Source organism: Hoplias malabaricus, chromosome 13 (genome assembly GCF_029633855.1).
Source record: "Hoplias malabaricus isolate fHopMal1 chromosome 13, fHopMal1.hap1, whole genome shotgun sequence".
Classification (NCBI taxonomy): Eukaryota; Metazoa; Chordata; class Actinopteri; order Characiformes; family Erythrinidae; genus Hoplias; species Hoplias malabaricus.
This window is the reverse complement of record NC_089812.1, coordinates 30,813,514-30,835,860: the sequence shown is the minus strand read 5'-3', so window position 1 is coordinate 30,835,860 and position 22,347 is coordinate 30,813,514. Positions and strand designations below refer to the sequence as shown.

The 22,347-nt window shown below is 41.7% G+C and overlaps 1 protein-coding gene across 1 annotated transcript; it reads left to right on the top strand.

The window, feature by feature from the left end:
* Positions 1 to 2,082: 2,082 nt before the first annotated feature.
* col1a1a (collagen, type I, alpha 1a) lies at positions 2,083 to 21,756 on the top strand. The gene is made up of 50 exons (XM_066643007.1): positions 2,083 to 2,274; positions 3,981 to 4,172; positions 4,823 to 4,845; positions 5,107 to 5,142; positions 5,650 to 5,742; positions 6,196 to 6,264; positions 6,755 to 6,799; positions 7,042 to 7,095; positions 7,441 to 7,494; positions 7,796 to 7,849; positions 7,984 to 8,037; positions 8,137 to 8,190; positions 8,290 to 8,334; positions 8,464 to 8,517; positions 8,956 to 9,000; positions 9,116 to 9,169; positions 9,313 to 9,411; positions 9,532 to 9,576; positions 9,709 to 9,807; positions 9,964 to 10,125; positions 11,672 to 11,725; positions 11,853 to 11,951; positions 12,209 to 12,262; positions 12,461 to 12,559; positions 12,753 to 12,806; positions 12,926 to 12,979; positions 13,479 to 13,532; positions 13,640 to 13,693; positions 14,018 to 14,062; positions 14,184 to 14,282; positions 14,425 to 14,532; positions 15,323 to 15,430; positions 15,524 to 15,577; positions 15,938 to 15,991; positions 16,216 to 16,323; positions 16,546 to 16,599; positions 16,722 to 16,775; positions 16,929 to 17,090; positions 17,201 to 17,308; positions 17,474 to 17,581; positions 17,703 to 17,756; positions 17,870 to 17,977; positions 18,102 to 18,155; positions 18,432 to 18,539; positions 18,725 to 18,778; positions 18,877 to 18,984; positions 19,082 to 19,361; positions 19,585 to 19,775; positions 19,876 to 20,118; positions 20,369 to 21,756. Exons 1-50 carry the CDS (start codon positions 2,193 to 2,195, stop codon positions 20,513 to 20,515), a joined length of 4,344 nt encoding a protein of 1,447 aa, XP_066499104.1. The 5' UTR covers positions 2,083 to 2,192; the 3' UTR covers positions 20,516 to 21,756.
* Positions 21,757 to 22,347: the final 591 nt, after the last annotated feature.

Here is a 22,347-nt window from a genome sequence, read left to right as displayed (position 1 = left end):
TTTATATTGCACCAAAACTGTTATTTTATTGTAACAAGCTTGACTTCGTACCAATAGAAGAACCCTTTTCTTAAAGGTGCTATATATAACGTATTTCTAGCCTTTTATTCCTCTTACTTTTATTTATTTTTTTAATGTATGTGCTTCGGGACATGAGGAAGATCAAATTGATGTTGTCAATTATCAAAAAACTAGATTTGATACTCTATATAACCTCATATCTTCCAAATAGACCTGCAGGAAAAACAAATAACATTGCTGCTTCCGTTGCTAATACGTTATTGGTGGAACGTTTGATACGATCTTAAACGTTCTCTTAAGGTCTGCACTGTCTTTATACTCAGTTTTTAGAGATCTGGAATGAACAGAGCAGGAGTTCTCCTGACCCTAAAGGCACCTGAAGGCGATGAGGTGGCGTTTTCTCCCGCAGAAGCTTTCATCTGCGTCGTTCAAAAAAAAACAACAGACTGTTGGATTGCTGGATGGGGAAATGCAGGGAGCTGAAGAATGAGGGGAGAGCTGAGTAGTGATTGGATATTCACTGAGATGCGACGTGTCTACGGAAGAGAGACTGAACGTCGCTGAAGCCAAGGAGCTAACGTTTTTTTTATTTTTAAAGGACTTCACTGCGCACGCGCGACCGTAACGTTACGTTGCGCTGTGGCTGCAGTGTGGCCAGCACCTTCCTCTGTCAATTCACTGAGTTTTATTAAACATATTTCTCTGACCTGGTGGTTTTCGAGTTAGCGATTGTGTTTTCTAACTGGGTTATGAGTAGTGTGCTTTTAAACCGTTCAGAAACAGCAGTTTTCATGGTTCTCACAGCAAGTCTGCACTCGGCCACGTAGCCCAGGCTCAGTGTTACAACTGAAATTAATTCAAGGCCTGTAATTGTCGGTTTAGAGTAAGTTAGAGACATCTGGCTGCTGAGCACATTTATGGAACAAATAATGGTAAAGAGATTGTGAATGATAAAGAAAAAACAAGGAGAAAAAAAAGTACACATTGTACAATTTGCACATGCTACAGATGTAAACATTTTATTAAAGTTTCCAGCTCCCTCCAATACTCACTCAAAAACTGCTTAAGGACATGATGTGTCTGACATCAAGACGTGTATTTGAAGTAAATTGCACTCTCAATGTCATTTTAAGATTGAACGTCCCTTTCCTGGTTAACGTCTATACAACGTTTTGGAATGGTGATTTTACCTTGAAATTAAATAGTTAATGAATAGCCCAGGAACCCAAAATCTAATCCAGTTTAGTCTAGGCTTGGTCTTATCCCTTGGTTTGTGTGATTCGCCTGTAGAGCCACTGAGACTAGCATTAGTCTGTTTTAGAAATCCAACATGAAACTGTTCACTTCATTAAAGCAGAAAGTGAAGCAGTAACTGACCGTTCTGAGAACAGTTTTACCCATCATGCATCACAAAAAAAAAAAAAAAAACACGAACAGCTGCATTTTAACGTGGAAAAGGTGTTTGATTGGTTCAGATTGTTTGATGTACGTTACACTAACGCGTCTCCTGTAGTTCGCTTTACTTACTTTTCACCAGAATGTTGTGCAAACGTTGCCTATTTAACTGACGTGGAACCGGCGCACAAATTTGAATCAAGTCAATTCAAAGGTGCAAAATCCAAGTAAGAACGAAGGCTGCAACAGTTACCAAGAGAACCCAGATCAATGATCTCCAGACGGAGAACAGACGTCTCGGAGATGGTCTTTCCTTTAGTTTGTGAGGCTGGACTGTTAAAGCTGTTAAGCCCGTAAGCAGAGAGCTGCAGGCCTGCCGTGTGGAGCTGCTGTCACACTGAAGCTCAGGAGCGTTTTTGGCTCGGTTCACCCTCACCTTTTCTTTAAAAGATCAAGTTTCTTTAGATGCTGGGGTGAAGCAGAAGAATGGAGAAAAAAAAACGTTACTGAGACAGCCCCTAAGTCTGATGAAGGAGGGATCTTTTTTTTCTCTCTCTCTCCTGTTAAACGGGAACATGCCTGAGCTCTGTGGTGCGCCCGGCACCTCCCCAAAAGTTTGGAGTATAAAAGCGTGGGGAAAAAGTGGGTTTAGGCAGTAGGGAGTTTCTGCTGGGGTCTGGACTGGAGTCAGAGAAGACCGGACCCTACTTTGTATGATTGGAGTCTAAAAGTGAACTTCCCTCGCCTCAAAGAGTCTACATGTCTAATATTTAGACATGTTCAGCTTTGTGGATATTCGGCTGGCGCTGTTGCTCAGCGCAACAGTGCTTTTGGCAAGAGGGCAAGGCGAGGACGACCGTGAGTATCCCGTTCTGTCTCTTTCTTTAGGCCTTTTGCTGGTAAATTGTGGGCCAGTTTATTTTCTGTGTGCTTGAGAGGGAAAGAGCGAGGCTCAGTGATCAGTGACACAAAAGGGCACGAGCTCCTCTGGGAGATGATGTTGTATTCAGCCTGAGAGGCTGTCGCTTTATTCATCATTATAGTCATCTTTATTATTTTGCGTTGCATTGACCGTCAGTGTGGAGCGACCCAACGCGCCTTTGCTTGAATGCATGCGTGGAGGCGAGTTGGCACAGGTTTGAAGCCTCTTCCTAACAACCCCTCCTCCCTCCTCGCGCCAGGGATGCCCTGGAGCTATGCTTTAACAGCTGCAACGACAGGGACAATCAGAGAAATGTTGCAGAGCGCATTCAGCGCATTCAGTGGCAACACTGGGAGTAATATACGCCGTTATAACTGCGTGGAATTAGCTGAAATGGTGTGCATTACACGTATATGGGTTGTATGTCAGTACAGGTGTAAATAGTGGTAGGGTATGTTTACTACTGAACCAGAGGGATTTTAAAAGTCCTCTCCTGCATTAAACTAAACAGAGCAGAAGCAAAAAAAAATGTTTAAATAAATAAATAAAGATGACCTCATCTTTGGAGCAGAGTATGGAGCATCTCACAGAAACTAAAGCAGGATCCTAAGGCGGTATTTGAACGGTAGAGACTCATTTTGTCTGATTAAGATAAACCTGGAAACAAATCAAGTCGTCTGTGACTCTCCACATCTGGAAAGTTGACTCGCACAGACTTTTTGTAATCTGCCAAAGCGATTTAAGAAGCAGATCCGTGGTCCTATAGTGCCCCCTAGCGCTCAAAGCTGGAGCTGCTGGCCGCGGTTTCAGCCGAGCCTCCGCCCCGCCTCCAGCGCTGTTTCTAATCTAAAACACATGTGCAGACTTTCCACTAAAGGAAAAACGGGAGTTGCTGCCAAGCCGTGAGTTTCTGTTATTTTGTGATAGACGGTGGACCCCGAACGACGTGGACATTTTTTTTTTCCTGAGCCGTTCCCTCATGTTAAAAAACAAACTTCGTCTACAGCGCCACCCAGAGCCCAGCGGGGGTCATTACAGCCTCGCGGTTCAGTTCGAGGCCACTTCAGCTAAGACATTTATTATGGAATAGTTTTTAAATAGTTTGTATATATCAGTATACAATTTATCAGGGAAAATAACTTTAATATTAAGCACGAGGCTGTGTGCTTTTATTTTGTAACACTACCATAAGAATTCAGGAAGTCAACAATCCAGTTTTTTTTTTTTGCCTAAATGTAAACCTTTGGATTAAATTTCAATATTTTAATATATTTTTTTCTTATTTGTTTTTGCTCATATTTCTTCAGTTTAATCAACTAAAATTTTCATTTATTTTATATTTATTTTTTATTTTTTTTACACAGGACTTTTAGGCATTTAGGCCCAACACCAACAATGCTACAAAATAACAACAATAACAATCATTATTCATTAAATATTTTTATATAATAACATTATTATTATTATTATTATGCCGTTTTAGTATTATTTTGTGGGCAACATACTTTTTCCAAACGTATTGTATAAATGTTTAATCCAGGGATAGTTGCGTTAAATCACGAAGGCGTACTGTGACTTTGCTTCTTATTTCCCTATTCTGTCCGGGTGGTGTGATACAGTGTAATGTGTGTTGTGTCCTCAGGCAAAGATAGCAGCTGCACGTTGGACGGGCAGGTGTACAATGACCGGGATGTCTGGAAACCGGAGCCGTGTCAGATCTGTGTGTGTGACAGTGGCACGGTGATGTGCGATGAGGTCATCTGCGAGGACACGAGCGACTGTGCCAACCCCGTCATTCCTCCCGACGAGTGCTGCCCCATTTGCCCCGACGACGGTACGACATCCGCCCACAACCTCGCCCCGCCAGGCCACGCCCACACTGCCACCGCGGGAGGCGGACGCTGCTTAACACTTCCGTCATTTTGATTTACGGAGAAAAAATTAGAGTCGGAGTTTAACACGGATTCCCCTCTGTGGATATCACATTTGACCAGCGATTGTTTTGATTGATACCGAAGCTTCTCTTTGTCTCTGGATTAAATTTGCCTTTTTGTCCCTCGTCAAATAATTTGGTTTTGTTGATATTTCGACTGAAAATAAGAACACACTTGCGCACATTTAAGGCACAATTTGCTGAATTGCGAATATCACGTGGTATATTTTATAGACAGTTTAGTATAATTATGACAAGGCTACATTTATGTTTATTCCATGCAGAGGACACATTAACTCAAATGAAAAAAAAAAGTTCAAACATTTTCCTCCAGTTTTGCCCCAGACTTTGGGCTGCCCTTTGGCCTCTGGCCCAGTTAATAAACCATGAGGAAAGAGACAGGTCACAGGGTCAAAGACATGCTCGCTGTTTGTTGAATCACATCATATAGGGTTAGCAATGCTTCATAAATCATTTATATGTTTTATTTACTTCATTCTTTTGGTTTATTTCTGTATGATTTTAATTTGTACATTCTCTTCATTTTGTAGAATACCAAGAGCCCAGAGCTGAGGTAAATGTTTTTTTTTTCCCCGAAAATCATTTAATTCCATCTTACTGTTTACTTCTTTCTTTATTTATATATTTGTTTTGTTTTCGTATGATCGTTTAATTTTCTAGCTGTTCATTTTCCATTTCCATTCAGTTTATTTATGTATATCTCAGACAACACTCAAATCAGAGTTCTTCAATCAATATATTAATTTGTAAAATATATTTCAATCAAAGTGAAGCACGTACTTATGTAGCCTGTTCTCTTTTTACTGTTATGTAGGGACCCAAGGGTGAGCCTGGCGAGAAAGGCGACAGGGTAGGTTTCTTTGGCTGTTTATTTTCATTTTTGGAGCTGCATGTTTTACAAGGTTAATTCTTTGGCCTCAGTGTTTGAGCGTTGTTGTGTACAGTCGTAGGCCTAAGCTAGTAGCACTATGCCTAGCTGTATTTTATTTGCCTCTAAAGTGTGCTTAATCCTTACTGTTAATGTACATTAAATGCAAGGTACAGTGGTCAGTATAACTCAACAGGACTTTTCAAATATATTCAAGCAGTTCAAATATTTGGGCAAATATTTCTTCCCAAGAATAGACATCATGTCATTGCTTTGTTACTGATAATTTCCAAACTGATGAAATGGTGTGGCACATTCTGATGCCATAGTTAACAATGTGGATTCTGTAAAAAGCCTACAGGAGTTTACCTTGATTAGAATTGTCCTTGTAGGCAGATGCAAACATAAATAAACAACATGTAGATTTGAAAGGCCACTAGCATCTTTCCTTTTTCAGACACTCACTCTTCTTCTCTCTTCCTCTATCAGGGTCCTGCTGGTCCTCCCGGCAATGATGGAATCCCCGGACAGCCTGGACTTCCTGGGCCCCCAGGTCCCCCTGGACCCCCTGGCCTTGGCGGAGTAAGTAAATCACCCTAGAGAAGGAAAGTGACAAACATACGCCCCCCAGACACAGAAGCAGATTCTCCAGCACTTAGCCAGAGCATAACCCAAGGGCTCACCATTGACTCACTGAGTGATCTGGAATTTAGCCTCTGGCTTTAGATGAGCCATAGGGAGTATGTAAGAGTTTGTAACAAAGGACATCTCCAGGTAGAGTGTAAACCTATTTCAGCACCACAGGCATGGCCAGCGTCCTGAGGGCTTTAGAGAAGCATAGAGATGTAATATGCCACCATAGACCTTCAGGACAAACTCAGTTCAGAGACATTTAACTAGTACTAAACATAGAGTCAGGAGGCTTTATTAATTTTGCCTTGTTGGTTGCCATATCAAAATACATCTACACTTCACATCTTTGTTTTGTTGTACTCACAGATGATTATTTAAACAAATATTTTGCCCTCTCCACAGAACTTTTCTCCTCAAATGTCTGGAGGTTTTGATGAGAAGTCCGGTGGCATGTCTATCCCAGGCCCAATGGTAAGGACACACCATTGCTATAATTGTTATGAATTGCTTATGCTTGTCTAACATATGGATTTCACGCTCCTTCTGTCTTCATAATTTAAACAAATCAACACTTAGCTTGGAAACACACAAACCTCTAACAAATCTAGTTTGTCTGATCAGGGGTGTAAAAATAAGCTGATATAATGAATTTAGTGAGAAATTTCCAATGCCGCACCCTTCTTGATTTTCACATAGAGTCTAGACACATGAATTCATCTTTACACAACTAGTCTAGACCTATGTTATATTATTTGCAGTTCCTGCTCAGACATAAATGAGTAATCTAAACCACAAATGATACAAAAAAGTTATAATCCAGGTGGAAAGAAGCCTGCATATCACTTATTAAATACACTTTCTTCATGTTTTATAATTGGTTGATTTTAGTACCAACACATTCAGGTGCTTTGTTGTTTCTTCCATGAAAATATCGCTGATTGCTTATTCTCTTGTCTTACAGGGACCAATGGGCCCCCGTGGTCCCCCTGGACCTCCTGGACTTGCCGTATGTATTTTCTCCCTCAGTTATTTTTACAATTTATAGCAGATTTCTGATTTTCTTAAACATACCTTGATTTGGGCTTTTGTGTTGCCTAATAAACCTGTGCAGACAGACACTTCTGCACTGTTGGAACTGTCAAACAATCTGAATTTTACTTATTCTCACCACTAATATTCACTTTCTGTCAAATGCAGCAGCATATTATAGTAATATTTCTAATTTGCATTTTTGTGTTTCTCCTCTAGGGACCCCAAGGTTTCACTGGCCCTCCCGGTGAGCCTGGTGAGGCTGGTGCTCCTGTAAGTCTGAATATAAAACTGATATACACAATAAACATAAACATAAACAGCCTCTCATTTCAGTAGTGGAGGTAATTTCTTCAGTGCACTGGAAACTGTTAATCTTCTTATATATCTGCATATCTACATCCATAAAAACATTGGGGTTAATTAGGTTAACGAAGGTCAAAAAGTCATCACTTTTACATGGATTGATACAGCCATTGCACTCCATGTTAATAAAAGCATGGCATTGTTACAGCAAATAAAATATTTACTCATGGTTTTAATAAACATAAAGCTTTTTAACTTATCTTAATAATGACACAAACATTTAACCTGCTGTCCCCTGCTTGGTTTCTGTAGGGTTCTATGGGTCCCCGTGGTGCAGCTGGTCCTCCTGGAAAGAACGGAGAAGATGTGAGTAGATCAGGCAAACTCCAACTTTGTGTTTAAACCAAACCACCACAAATACAAACAATTATGAAGCTCATTCCCAAATTTATGATAACCACCTGCTCTCCACAAGTTTAAAATGTATGGTCACGTCCATTGCACTCACTGAGGTTGGATAACTTCTAAATCTACTAGTTTCTGAGTTGTTCACACTATCACAGTCTGGTTGAGTAGACATACATATATATTTTTGCAGTCCTGTAAAGTAGACATAGCCTTTAGCTTCATTTTTCTTTGTTTTTTTTTTTCACTTTTCGTACTGTAGGGTGAGTCTGGCAAGCCTGGTCGCCCAGGTGAGCGCGGTCCTTCCGGTCCTCAGGTGAGTGCCTTTGTATTTCATCAGTCTGCAAATATACTCTCCCTTATAAAATATGGTTTTTAGAACTATATCTAAAGCAAAAACCATTTAGTGGCTTATTCTTATCTCTTGTATTCTATTTCTGTCTAATACAGGGTGCTCGTGGATTCCCCGGAACCCCCGGACTTCCTGGAATCAAGGGACACAGAGTGAGTGACCATGCCCATAGAGAGAGGCCATTTCTGCAGCCTGGCGGATATTAGCATCTCCTGAGTTGTGCTAAATCTCTTTTGTGGTCTCTTTCTTAGGGTTTCAGCGGTCTAGATGGAGCTAAGGGAGATACCGGTCCTGCTGGTCCTAAGGTTAGCAACGTTCTGATCACACTTTTGCATAAACACTGCATTAAAACACTGCAATTACAGTGATGCATTGGTTTAAAACTTATTGATTTCACCCCATAGGGAGAGCCTGGTGTATCTGGTGAGAATGGAGCCCCTGGCGCCATGGCAAGTATCACCAATATCTCTGAATGTCATGTTTAAAAGCTTGAGATTTTATACTGAGATTCATTTAAACATGATGCCTTTACTGTACTCCACACTGATCTCTATTCCCTATCTCTCCACCTTATCCAGGGACCTCGTGGTCTTCCTGGTGAGAGAGGCCGTGCTGGACCTTCTGGTGCAGCTGTAAGTATCTCAGCTATCACCACAATAATGGATATTTACACATTCCTGACCATCAGCAATTCACGTACAAAGGTTTTCATTTAGATAAAGTGTAGTGCTTTGACTTAAAATGATCACAAAAGTTGGTTTGCAATAGTTTTCCAAATGTTAAGTGCTTTCAAAAAAGCATTTCCAAAATAAGAACGTCTTTGATCCAAGGATGGAGGATCCTGCCTCTGTACAGGACTTAAGGGCTCAGTAATAGACGCTGATACACCCACTACAACACTTTAGCTTTAGTTAAATACATTATAACCTAAGCTAATTATCATGTCACTTATTTCCCAGTTCATTTGTTAGCCCAGGAACAAGACATGTATCACTCTCCCAATTCCTACACTCGAGTACAGCTTTACAACTTTGGCTCTAAATACACTTTCGTTTATTCTAATTCCGCAGGGTGCTCGTGGTAACGATGGTGCTGCTGGTGCTGCTGGTCCTCCTGTAAGTAGCCACTTTAAAATTGTTATGTTCACTGATATTTAGTTGGTCACATTCTACATGCCAGTTCTAGAAATGATATCCATGAGGCTAAACCCAATTTTATTCATTGCTTTAGGGCCCAACTGGTCCTGCTGGTCCTCCAGGATTCCCTGGTGGCCCCGGAGCTAAGGTAAGAATCCTTCTTCATTGGAAGCAAATAATTAGCTTAATAACATTTTACTCATTGTCATCTATTTTTAAAACCATTTTTTCTTCAGGACTGACTTCAGTTCTTTGGCCTGCTGGACTTATTTGTTCTCTGTTCCTACTTAGGGTGAGGTTGGTGCTCAGGGAAGTCGTGGACCTGAAGGACCCCAGGGATCCCGCGGTGAGGCTGGTAACCCTGGACCTGCTGGGGCTGCTGGACCAGCTGTAAGTAGATTTTTCTTTGTTTATGAGTTTGCATTAAAATATATGAGTTGTAAGAAAGCTTGAGAGTTTTGTAGATTCCATTTTGACCCACTGATCCATTTATGTTTCCTTCTGTTCCAGGGTAACAACGGTGCTGATGGTGCTCCTGGTGCTAAGGGTGCCCCTGTAAGTGCACATTTTTAACTGTTATTGAACTTAGCAGCTAAAATGCTAGGTAACCTAATATGGAAGTTATTATTTCATTTGTATCCTTTAACCAGCCAAGATCTTGCACTAAATCTCTGCTGCCCTCTACAGGGTGCTCCCGGAATTGCTGGTGCCCCTGGTTTCCCTGGACCTCGTGGTCCTCCCGGACCTGCTGGAACTCCTGGTGCCGCTGGTCCCAAGGGTAACACTGTAAGTATATGTTTAATATATAAATTAGATAAATTAGCTCTTTTTGGTTGTTAATGTGTAAACTGAAGGAAATAATGTACAAGGCTAATAGTGGTCTGTCCAGTTGCCCTTTTGCCCTAATGAGGGTATTAAATGTTTCTGTTTTTGGTGTGACAGGGTGAGGCTGGTGCCGCTGGAGCTAAAGGAGAGGCTGGTGTCAAGGGAGAGGCTGGTGCCCCTGGAGTTCAGGGACCCCCTGGACCTGCTGGTGAGGAAGGCAAGAGAGGAGCTCGTGGTGAGCCCGGTGCTATTGGTGCCCGTGGACCCGTTGGCGAGCGTGTACGTACCACTACGATTGCACTGATATCACATACAAATTCATCATCTGCTCATCTGAGTAATTCAGTGTTGTATACAACGCGCTTGAAGTGACTACAGTTACACACCAATCAGCCATAACATTAAAATCACCTGATCTCTGAATCCAGCAAAGCCTTAACAGCAGGGGCTTTCATGGAGTGGACTTCCCACTGATCAGACAGAGCCAATCAACACCTTGAACTCTATCGTGTTGCATTTAGGGGAAACAGTTGCTATAAAGGGAGCACTATGTCTGCAGAAATGTTTAGGTCATTGGTAAGTTTCAAAGTAAAATCTAGATGAATGCTAGGACCCAATGTTTCCTAGCAGAACATTGCCCAGAGCATCACATTGCATCTGATGGCTTGTCTTCTTCCAGTAGTGCTTTCTGATGCCATCTCCTCCTCTGGTAGATGACACAGACAAATCCAGATGTTTACATGATGAACAAGTCAAAATGTGATTCATAAGACCTCCTTCCATCACTCCATGACCCAGATTTGATGCTTCATTGTCCAATGTAGGGGCGGCACGGTGGCGCAGCAGGTAGTGTCGCAGTCACACAGCTCCAGGGGCCTGGAGGTTGTGGGTTCGATTCCCGCTCCGGGTGACTGTCTGTGAGGAGTTGGTGTGTTCTCCCCGTGTCCGCGTGGGTTTCCTCCGGGTGCTCCGGTTTCCTCCCACAGTCCAAAAACACACATTGCAGGTGGATTGGCGACTGGAAAGTGTCCGTAGGTGTGAGTGTGTGAGTGAATGTGTGTGTGTCTGTGTTGCCCCGTGAAGGACTGGCGTCCCCTCCAGGGTGTATTCCCGCCTTGCGCCCAATGATTCCAGGTAGGCTCTGGACCCCCCGCGACCCTAAATTGGATAAGCGGTTACAGATAATGGATGGATGGATGTCCAATGTAGATGCTTTCAGGTCTGGACAGTGGTCAACTCGACCAGTCTGTGGCTATGCAGCAAGCTACAAAATGCTGTTTGTTCTGACTGTTGGATCAGACTAGAGCAGTATCCAGATATGCATCACTGAGCCTTGGGCACCCATGACCCTGTCACAAAATCACTGGTATTCTTTCCTTGTACAAAAACACCCCACAGGACCTGCTGTTGTTTTGGAGGTGCTCTGACTATGATATTTTGTCTATCCTTCACAACATGGTCCTGATCAGAATCACTCAGATCCTTAACCTAGCCCACTTTTCTTGTTTCCAAAACATCAGTTTCAAGAATTGACTGTTCACTTGCTTTTGTAGCATATTCTTCCCCTTGACAGGGGATACTGGACTCAGAGAATCCTTTGCATTAACATGACCCTGGCTGTGGCTTTAATGTTGTGGCTCATCGGTGTTAATTTCCACAATGACTGACTGAATATTTCTTCAGTGTATTCAAATCATTTTATTGCTGCACTGTCATTTTATTTGAGCTGTTATAAAACACACAGCTGATCAAGGACCTCAATAGAACCTCAGATACACAACTAAGGTAAGAGCTGAGCTTGATCCACCTGTCTTTCTTTCTACAGGGTGCACCTGGTGCTCGTGGTTTCCCTGGTACTGATGGATCTGCTGGCCCTAAGGTGAGTATTTTTTCACATATTTCGATACAATTACAATAACATACAGCATTCTGATTATTAATGATAGTTTAGTATTTAGTGCTATTTCTGACATTATGATGCTCATCAATACCATCTTTTATGATAGGGTGCCCCTGGTGAGCGTGGAGGCCCTGGAATTGTTGGACCTAAAGGCGCCACTGGTGAGCCTGGCCGCAACGGAGAGCCTGGAATGCCTGGATCAAAGGTAATTTGCACTGGATCTTTCACAGAACTAGAAATGATAGACAGGACTTTGGCTTCTAAAATGTAAATGTGTAAACAATATGAACAACAACAAATAACTGCCAAAATAACTCTTCGATTCAGTTCAGTTCGATTCAGTTAGATGAGGATTTCTAGCTAGATTTCTACAGGGAGACCAATTCAACTCATAAATATTTTATTTACTTGTGCTTTTCATGAAATGTACTCAGTTAAAACTCTTGTCCTTTTCCCAATTAGGGTATGACTGGTAGCCCTGGCAGCCCTGGACCTGATGGAAAGACTGGCCCCTCTGTAAGTTTCCACTGAATCTCATATTAATGAGAGCATATTTGTCTCATTTTTGATATTTGAATAATAGCACTAGTGGGCCATTCTGGGGATGAGAATAAATGAATATCCAGCTGAACACATGTTCACATAGACATAAACATACATCATCAGTCTCATTCATTAATAACATGCTGAATATGTCTGTCCTTTTCTTGACAGGGACCCGCCGGACAAGATGGCCGCCCCGGACCCCCAGGCCCTGCTGGAGCCAGAGGTCAGCCTGGTGTTATGGGATTCCCCGGACCAAAGGGTGCTGCTGTAAGTATGCTAAACTTGTTTCTTAACTTAGGAAAAGTTAAAAAAAAAACATAAATAGCTTAGCTAAGCTTTAAAAGTAGTAATATTACCAGTGAGGTGGTATCATATTCCCAAAATATTTAAGAGTCATGGTCAGTTTATGTGAATTTAAATGCTTCTATAAACTGATAACATTCTCTTTAACTTTCCACAGGGTGAGGGTGGCAAACCTGGTGAGAGAGGTGTGATGGGTGCTGTTGGTGTTCCTGTAAGTACCTAAATGTTTCCTTTACACAGAAAAGCATAAAGAAAGCGGAAACTTCTGCAATAAGGAGTTGGAAATGTGCATTTTGCTATTTCTCATTTTGTTATTTTTTGTATTTGTAGGGTGCTGCTGGTAAAGACGGTGATGTTGGTGCTCCTGGTGCCCCCGGCCCCGCTGTGAGTATTTCTACTAACATCTGACAATTCCCTGAACATCTGAAATTTTCTCCAATTTCTAAATAGATGGTAGACAGTAATGAAATGTCCAACACTCATAAAAAACATGCTAACAATTTATTTATGCTCATTGACCATTTTTCCAGAGACAACTATATTTAGGTTTACTTAATAACTGTAAATAATGCCTGTAAGCCATCTGTAGTTGCACAAATTATGTGCCACCAACCACCCTGTTGATCAATGGAAAGGCACTGAGACTATATATAGTCTTATATGGTCTTTTGGTCAGAAACCAGATGACTTAATAATTAGAAGGCCAGTCTAATGAAATGGCCACCATCTGAACTGACCTTAAACAATCCCATGTATCCAAAATCTATTGACAATTACTCCCAGTATTCCAGATATTGTTCCAATAATTGACTAATTTCACTGTGTTTGCTTTGCACAACGTCTGACCATAACAAAACCATGACATTTTTTCCTTTGTCTCTAGGGACCTGCTGGTGAGAGAGGTGAGCAGGGACCTGCTGGTCCTCCTGGATTCCAGGTGAGCATCTACTTCTCTAAAAAAATTAAATAAATAAAATACATCTTCTAGTATCTTCATGTGGTCAACATCATTGCTCACTATTTTGCTTTTTATTTTTGTTACAGGGTCTGCCTGGACCTCAGGGTGCTACTGGTGAGCCCGGAAAGCCTGGTGAGCAGGTAAGACAATAGCAAATGTAAACACACCTTCACATCAAGATGAAGCCTGTGAACATATGTCCGTCTATTGGTACTGGTCTCCTACTGGTTACAATTGGTCTTTCCAGGCCCCTGTTTCAGATTAGAAAATACACTCTACTTTAAAATGTTCCATTGCTGTATTTTCATAGGAAAGGTTTTTTTTTAGGTTTTTAATTCAGTTTTTTGTTTTAACTGAAAGTAGTTCCAACCAACCATTATTAATGCATCAAGCAGCTGGAATTAGTGGTCAAATTATTTGTACTTCCAAAAAACTGTTATTTATACAGGCTTATCTTGTTACAGGGTGTGCCTGGTGAGGCTGGTGCTCCTGGACCTGCTGGATCCAGAGTAAGTATCCACAACATTAACAACTTTACAGTTTTCTCCTTGAGAAATACATTGGACATTGCTAGTTATAGTCAAAACTATAAGCTAACAATCCCTTCCCTTCTTTCTCATCTCTGCTCAGGGTGACAGAGGATTCCCTGGTGAGCGTGGTGCCCCTGGACTTGCTGGTCCTGCTGGCCCTCGTGGCTCTCCTGGTGCAGCTGGTAACGATGGTGCCAAGGTGAGTCACCTGTCACTGTAGTCAACCATCTAATGCAACAAACAGTGTTCATGCAGCCATCATTAATTTCTGTTCTGTTGTGAAGGTGCTAATAATGCCAATATACACTTCTTAATCAATGTGTCTCTTTCTCTATATATAGGGTGAGAGTGGTGCTCCTGGTTCCCCTGGGGCTCAGGGTCCTCCCGGACTTCAGGGTATGCCTGGTGAGCGTGGTGCTGCTGGTCTGCCAGGTCTTAAGGGTGACAGAGTAAGTGTGTTTCCAAGGTTGTGTTTTATGCATAGCACAACTGGAACTGTGTATTCAGAAAATGAACCAGTTTATATAATTTCCAGAACATGCTCAGTACCTGGATCAAATACATTTGGTTAACAGGAAGGAGCTCTTCCTGTCCAAACGGTATTTATTGAGATGCGCTTTAGGATGAGGATCATCAAATTAATTTATGATCTGGAGACCATAAGCCCAAAAGCCCAAAAAAGAGAACAAGATGGCAACCTAGTTCATCCTAAAAATCTTCTAAAGCATACACTTTTGAAGATAACAGCACTGATGTTTGCCAGTGAAAACACTCTATTTTACTTCTTTAAATACTGCTAAATATTGCTTCCTTGTTGAGCTAATAGAGCATCAAAATAATTCAGCATAATACTCAGCAATATCATGGCAATAAGTAAAAAAAAAACCCTTATCAAAGTCCGAACACCAAAATCTTTTAAACAATACCAAACCTTTACTGTGGTAAAACATTTCAAATATGTGAAATATCTGAATAATTAAGTATTAAACAAATATTGATCACCTGATGCTCTATTAAACTTTATACAATAGCAAACTGAGATTTGGGATATATCCAGAAAAATAAATTGCTTTTATCTCTAATATTACAACCATATAATATATCATATCATAACTCCAGAAAGAAATGTTCTTGTCTGGAACTAGACACATCAGTGCATCGTGTCAAATATCAACTTTGTTCTTAAGCCTTTTAGAATGCAACACTTGGAATCTGATGTCACATTGTCTCTCCACTTAGGGTGACCAAGGCGCAAAGGGAGCTGATGGTGCCGCTGGTAAGGATGGCATCCGTGGTATGACCGGACCTATTGGACCTCCTGGACCAGCTGGAGCTCAGGGCGACAAGGTGAGTTTTTGTTGAACTTGGTGGGCCTCATGGTTAATAACCAAATCACATCAACTGATTGAAGCTAATTGTATTGCATCTATCTTCACCCAGGGAGAGCCTGGACCTGCTGGACCTCTTGGACCCACTGGTGCCCGTGGACCACCTGTGAGTACTTGTCTCTTTTATAGTGATCATATAGCACACCAATATTGAATGATTTTGCTTCTGTGTCAACCTCCACCAAACATGATCAAGCCCACTTAAATATGACAAATAAGACTTTTGAATATTTACAGAATATGTATCTGTTAAACGTATATAATTAGACCTTAAGAACCATGTTGTACCCCTGTGGGATTTACCCTTTGGGAGCAAAAGGTTAATTCTATAGTACCCTGTTTCCTTTGCATTTACTTTTACATTTAGTGACTTACAATAAGATTAACACTTAATGTCAAATGGCCAAAGATTAGAAGGCATTATTTTGACTTGGTTTGCGTAAGTAACTCTGATATTCATTCCTAGGGCGAGCGTGGTGAGCTTGGTGCCCCTGGACCTGCTGGATTTGCTGGACCACCCGTGAGTATCAACATAAATTCAAACTCAGCCTGATCATAGAACACGTTGTTATTGTATATTAGGTGATAAATTCAATTGTACAAACTTTATTTATTAAAAAAATATATATTGTTAATATAGTTGTCATTCAGCAAGACAAGGTCTTTCGCATGTAACATAATTTATATTATACAATATGGGAGTTGTTAACAGGCTTGCTCACCATGTCTATGGATCTTACATAGGGTGCTGATGGCCAGCCTGGTGCTAAGGGAGAGGCTGGAGATGCTGGTGCTAAGGGTGATGCTGGTGCCCCTGGACCTTCTGGAGCTACTGGAGCCCCTGGACCTCAGGTACAGATATTTCTATGCCTGTCTTAAATAAAGCTAATGCATTTGTTGTTTAGTTGTTTGTAGTAAACTAATGAAAGCAATATGTATGGATATGCTACACTTACGAAACAACATTATAGTACATATAAATATTAGCCAAATATTTGCTATTTGAAATTCTTTAAATATTTTAGCCACTGAGATTTGTTATTAACAATACATTGCAACAATGCTTCCTTACAGGGCCCTGTTGGTGCTACTGGAGCTAAGGGTGCTCGTGGTGCTGCTGGACCACCTGTGAGTAACAATCCTATGTTTTTTATTTTTCCTGAATATAACAAGCCATAAATATGTCAGGAAAATATTATGCTTATATATATATGGAGATTATATTTTGACTTTCCATCTCTTCTGTGAAGGGTGCTACTGGTTTCCCTGGTGCTGCTGGCAGAGTTGGACCACCTGGCCCCGCTGTAAGTTTTACAATGCCACTCAAAAAAAAAAATCTTCTTAAATGACAGCGGTTAACAATACAGTTGCTCAAGTTACATATCACTAAAAGGAAAGCTTCCTCCACTATTGCCTGGTTTAATACTGATCTTCCACTGTTTACTTGTCACTGGCAGGGTAACTCTGGTCCCCCTGGACCTCCCGGACCCTCTGGAAAAGAAGGCCAAAAAGGTAACCGTGGTGAGACTGGACCTGCTGGTCGCCCAGGTGAGATTGGTGCCGCTGGCCCTCCTGGTGCTCCTGGTGAGAAGGGAACTCCTGGTTCTGAGGGTGCCCCCGTAAGTGTCTTATGCTGTTTGTTGGTATAACCTTTGAATCCAACTTTGAATGCAAACACTGGTATTTTCAAGTATTATATTATCTTCATCCTTGGCTATCCTTTTTATAGGGATCTTCTGGTATCCCCGGACCTCAAGGTATTGCTGGACAGCGTGGTATTGTTGGTCTTCCTGGACAAAGAGGCGAGCGTGGTTTCCCTGGCCTCCCTGGCCCATCTGTGAGTGTCAAGTCATTGAAATCTCATAAATAGTCTTAGTAACTCCAGGTGGTAGAACTTAACTCAGATAAATCCTTAGTAAATATTGGCATTGATACTTGGTATTGCATATGTCGGGGGAATTGCTCAGGCATTAACCCAGCCAAATACCTCATCATTTTCTAGGGAGAGCCTGGCAAGCAGGGACCTTCTGGCCCCGGTGGCGAGCGTGGACCTTCTGGACCCATGGGACCCCCTGGACTGGCTGGACCTCCTGGTGAGCCTGGACGTGAGGTGAGTATATTTACCCAGTTGGAGTGACATCAGTAACTACATCAAGAACAATTTTCATAATACAACCTGTTGAAGTTTGTGCAAAATGACAAACTTAATTGTTGAAAATTATTTCTCTTAGGGAACTCCTGGTAATGAGGGTTCTGCTGGCCGTGATGGTGCTGCTGGCCCCAAGGTGAGATGAGCATTTTTATTAATTCCTCAGCCATTAACTTTTTAAAATGTATTCCTTAACGGATGCTTAATGTACACTTGTGGTTGCAATTGACATCTTTTTGTCTTTTGTAGGGTGACCGTGGTGAGTCTGGTGCTGCTGGTGCTCCTGGTGCTCCTGGACCCCCTGGTGCTCCTGGACCTATTGGCCCTGCTGGAAAGACTGGTGACCGTGGAGAGTCTGTGAGTAGTTTTTCCGTAGTTGAAGCAAATCTAGTTCTGTTAAACCTACTTTAAGACAAAGGTAACCTGGTCAGTTAATGTACATAATGAAATTAAGTCTGAATGTGTGTCTTTACTTTTCTAGGGTCCCGCTGGTCCTGCCGGTCCTGCTGGTCCTGCTGGCCAACGTGGTCCTGCTGTAAGATTTTTTTTTGATTATTCCATTGTTACTTATTTTTATCCCAAAAGCAAAACGATGCACGATCCATGCACAGTGTAGGACTTTGTTTGAAGTAAGAAAACTGAGGCATCTTGCCTAATTTTCATCGATAATCAACCAGAACATATCTTCTGAAAGATCAGATGACCAATTGGTTGCATGAACATTCATTTTCACTTTGTACAGAAGTACATGAAGGAAGATCTTCTGAATATGTGAGCATAATTTAGGCTGTACCCCTATCCCTTTGTACAGGGACCTGCTGGAGCCCGTGGAGACAAGGGTGAGGCTGGAGAGGCTGGAGAAAGAGGCATGAAGGGACACAGAGGATTCACCGGAATGCAAGGACCACCTGGACCTCCCGTATGTGCCTTTGGATTGTGATTTATATGTTGCCATTAACATTTTATTAGTTTAAATGTGCTAGATAGGCATTTGTTTTCTTCCTGCTACATGAGGATGCTTTAATAAGTCACACAGAGAAAAAGAAAGAACACAAGCTGTCAAATGAAATGACTGATATTATTTTGGACTATGTTTTATTGTAGGGACCTTCTGGAGAGTCTGGACCTGCTGGAGCTTCTGGCCCCGCTGGACCAAGAGTGAGTGTTTTTGTCATTATTCTCTCTTTGATAGTAGTTTATGTCAGCACCTCAAATCTTTACTGATTTGTTTTTTTTCACGCCACTTTGTACAATAGGGACCTGCAGGATCTAGTGGTTCCGCTGGTAAGGACGGTATGAGTGGACTTCCTGGACCCATTGGACCCCCTGGACCTCGTGGTCGCACTGGTGAAATTGGACCTGCTGTGAGATACTGTTTCCTTTCTCTTTTAGTTTTGAACTATATAGACCATATATCAGGCACCTACTTTACACCCCTACTTCCACCATTCATTGGTTTAGGGACCTCCTGGACCTCCCGGACCCCCTGGACCTCCTGGACCCTCTGGTGGTGGATTCGACATTGGTTTCATTGCCCAGCCCCAGGAGAAGGCCCCTGATCCTTTCCGCCACTTCCGTGCTGATGATGCTAATGTGATGCGTGACCGTGACCTCGAGGTTGACACAACACTCAAGTCCCTGAGCCAGCAGATTGAGAGCATCCGTAGCCCCGATGGCACCAAGAAGAACCCTGCCCGTACCTGCCGGGACCTGAAGATGTGCCATCCCGACTGGAAGAGTGGTACGTAAATTGTAAAAAGTTTCCAAATTGTGAATTAGAGTACTGTGAGGCACTTAAGTGCATACTGGCTTAAGATGTTTTACTTACCTTGTTAAAATGAAAACAGCCCACATGGGAATTGTTCACAGCTTGTAAATTTACCATGAAAATCCTACCCACTGGTTTTTCACTGGTATGTTTTTTTGTACACGGTCTTCTTACAACCTTGTTCTACATCACATAGGCGAGTACTGGATTGACCCTGACCAGGGCTGCAACCAGGATGCCATCAAGGTCTACTGCAACATGGAGACTGGCGAGACCTGCGTCTACCCAGCAGAGGCTGAAATTCCCAAGAAGAACTGGTACACAAGCAAGAACATCAAGGAGAAGAAGCATGTCTGGTTCGGAGAGGCCATGACCGATGGCTTCCAGGTGAGGACATTCTCCATATTTGAACTGACTCGAAGACCTTTTGGCACCAACTTGAAGGTGTTTTCTCATCCCCATTTTGTCTCTCTTCTTCACTATATAGTTCGAATATGGTAGTGAAGAGTCCAAGCCTGAGGATGTCAACATCCAACTCACCTTCCTGCGTCTCATGTCCACTGAGGCCTCCCAGAACATCACATACCACTGCAAGAACAGTATTGCCTACATGGACCAGGCCACAGGCAATCTTAAGAAGGCTCTGCTGCTCCAGGGTTCCAACGAGATTGAGATCAGAGCAGAGGGCAACAGCCGCTTCACATACAGCGTCACTGAGGATGGCTGCACGGTGAGTAACATGCCCTTTTTTGCTGAGATTCTACAGTATATGGATTGCTATATTTCATAATAAACTCATATACTCTTAATTTAAATATATATACATATATATAAACTGTATTTGTCTGGTTAAGAAAAGAACCGTTAATGGTCAACGTGCTGTACAAATTAATCTTAATTTGTAAGATAGAACTTTTGGCTTATATTGTTTCTGTGTCATTTTTAGTTATTGATTATACTTTTTTGTTTATTTCCTGCAGTCGCACACCGGTGCATGGGGCAAGACAGTCATTGACTACAAAACAACGAAAACATCTCGGCTGCCTATTATTGACATCGCTCCTATGGACGTTGGTGCACCCAATCAGGAATTTGGCATTGAAGTTGGCCCAGTCTGCTTCTTGTAAAAAAGAAATCTGGACTTGAAATTGTTTGTGTGTTGTGTGTGTGTTTTTTCTAGCAGTCATCTCTCTCAAATCTTTTCTATGCATTAAAAAGGCCCTAGACTTCGATTTGGCTGTCCGAATGGTCCTCTTGCTTAGAACTGCACTTCAGAAGACAGTGGTTGTGTGCTATAAAGCTTTTTTTGGGACCACTATTTTACCACCACCCACATCGAGGATACTTTAGAAGATTCATTTGTTTCACTGGCAACAAGAAAATAATATATACCTGTAAAGCATAAAATCCCCCTGGAGATTAAAATGAACAAAGAAAACATGAAAAAACCATGAAAGAAGCAAGTGACTATTTTTTACCACTGCGGAAGGACAATGAAAAAAAAACCAAATGCTTTGTACCATGTTCAGGTGTTAAATAAATCTGTAAAATGATATTTAAGTGTCTTTGTGTTCTACCCATCAGAACAAGTGTCCGAACGGCACAAAATGTCATTGTTCCTTTCGAGCGTCACAAAAAGAACATCGCAAATAAGAGACAGGGGTTTGACTTCATTGTGATTTCTTATGGCTACCTCAGATAAAGTAACCTACGTTATTACCCAGTGTTGACCAACACCAGGTTAGGATTTTATGGTTAAACAAGCAAGTAACAGCTGCAAAAGGTGCTATTTCATGAGGTCCTGTTAGTGGGGTGTGTTAAAGTTGTGCTTTCTTTTTTATATATATATAAAAAAGTAATGTGTGTCACTCTTGCTCGCAGGGCCTTTGGTGCTAACAATCATAATGTCTTGTGTCCAGTTGTAACAAATGTCTCTCTTGCTAAAGGGATCTGATTAGGGAGTAGATACACAGCTTTGACGCACAGTCTTTTCAAGAGCAGAAATAAGCAGGTGGAGTCTGGTTTTTCCCCTGACACCTTTTGACACTTTTTGGTTGTTGTCTTTTGGTTTCTTTACTGAATCCCCCTCGTATTGTTCAGCGATTCCAAGCAGTGCCCCTCTTCTTCCCCTTTTTTGTATTTGGAGTTGTTGTTTTTTTGTTTTGATTTGTTTTGTTTTTTTCTGAAAAGGGTTTTTCCAAAGAAAAAAAATAGGAAGAGAAATAGAGAATCCCCAAAACTAGTGAGAGAAGCAGACACACAAATAGGGGGTTTAAAACAAGAGGATCTGTACCTATTTTGTATATGTATAATAAATTTGAGATGTTTTTAATTATTTTGAATGCTGAAATAAAGCATGTTAAGTGGTCGACCTTATGTTTGTCAGAAGTGATCTTGACTCATCCCTGATTGCCCAATGGACTTGAATGAAGCACAGCTTGCACCTGTTACAGTTGTTTTGACTGAAAGGAAGATTAAAGAAAGTATCAGAAATTGCTGTCTTACAATTGTACTTTTTATTTTTAGCAAAAGTACTCCAGCTGTGAGGAGTCCTTGCTCAGAAGTACATTTTAGCGTCTGTACTACTTACTGTTAGCAGTGGGTTAGCATACCTGCATTAACTCCGGGCTTCTTCTTTTTTCTTCTGACTAAAATCCAGTTGTAAATAATCCGTCGACAGTGAAACCCATGAAGATAATCCCTTAGCTTCGCAGGGAGATAGAAAGGAATCGCTCAGTATCGAAAGGGTTTCCCGCCTAAATCATATAACGACTCCATTCAGGTTCCGGAGGAATACCTCACTAAAATCAATCCGCGGCCTGAAGAAAAGTGTCCAGCATTAATCCGTTCCTTTAACGCTTTTTCGGGCTGGAAGTGTCCGTGTGTGTCGCTCTCTCGGTTCCCTCTGGAATGATAAGTTCCTGCTGGTGGAGAGGAGTGAAGTTGGTGTTGGTTTTGC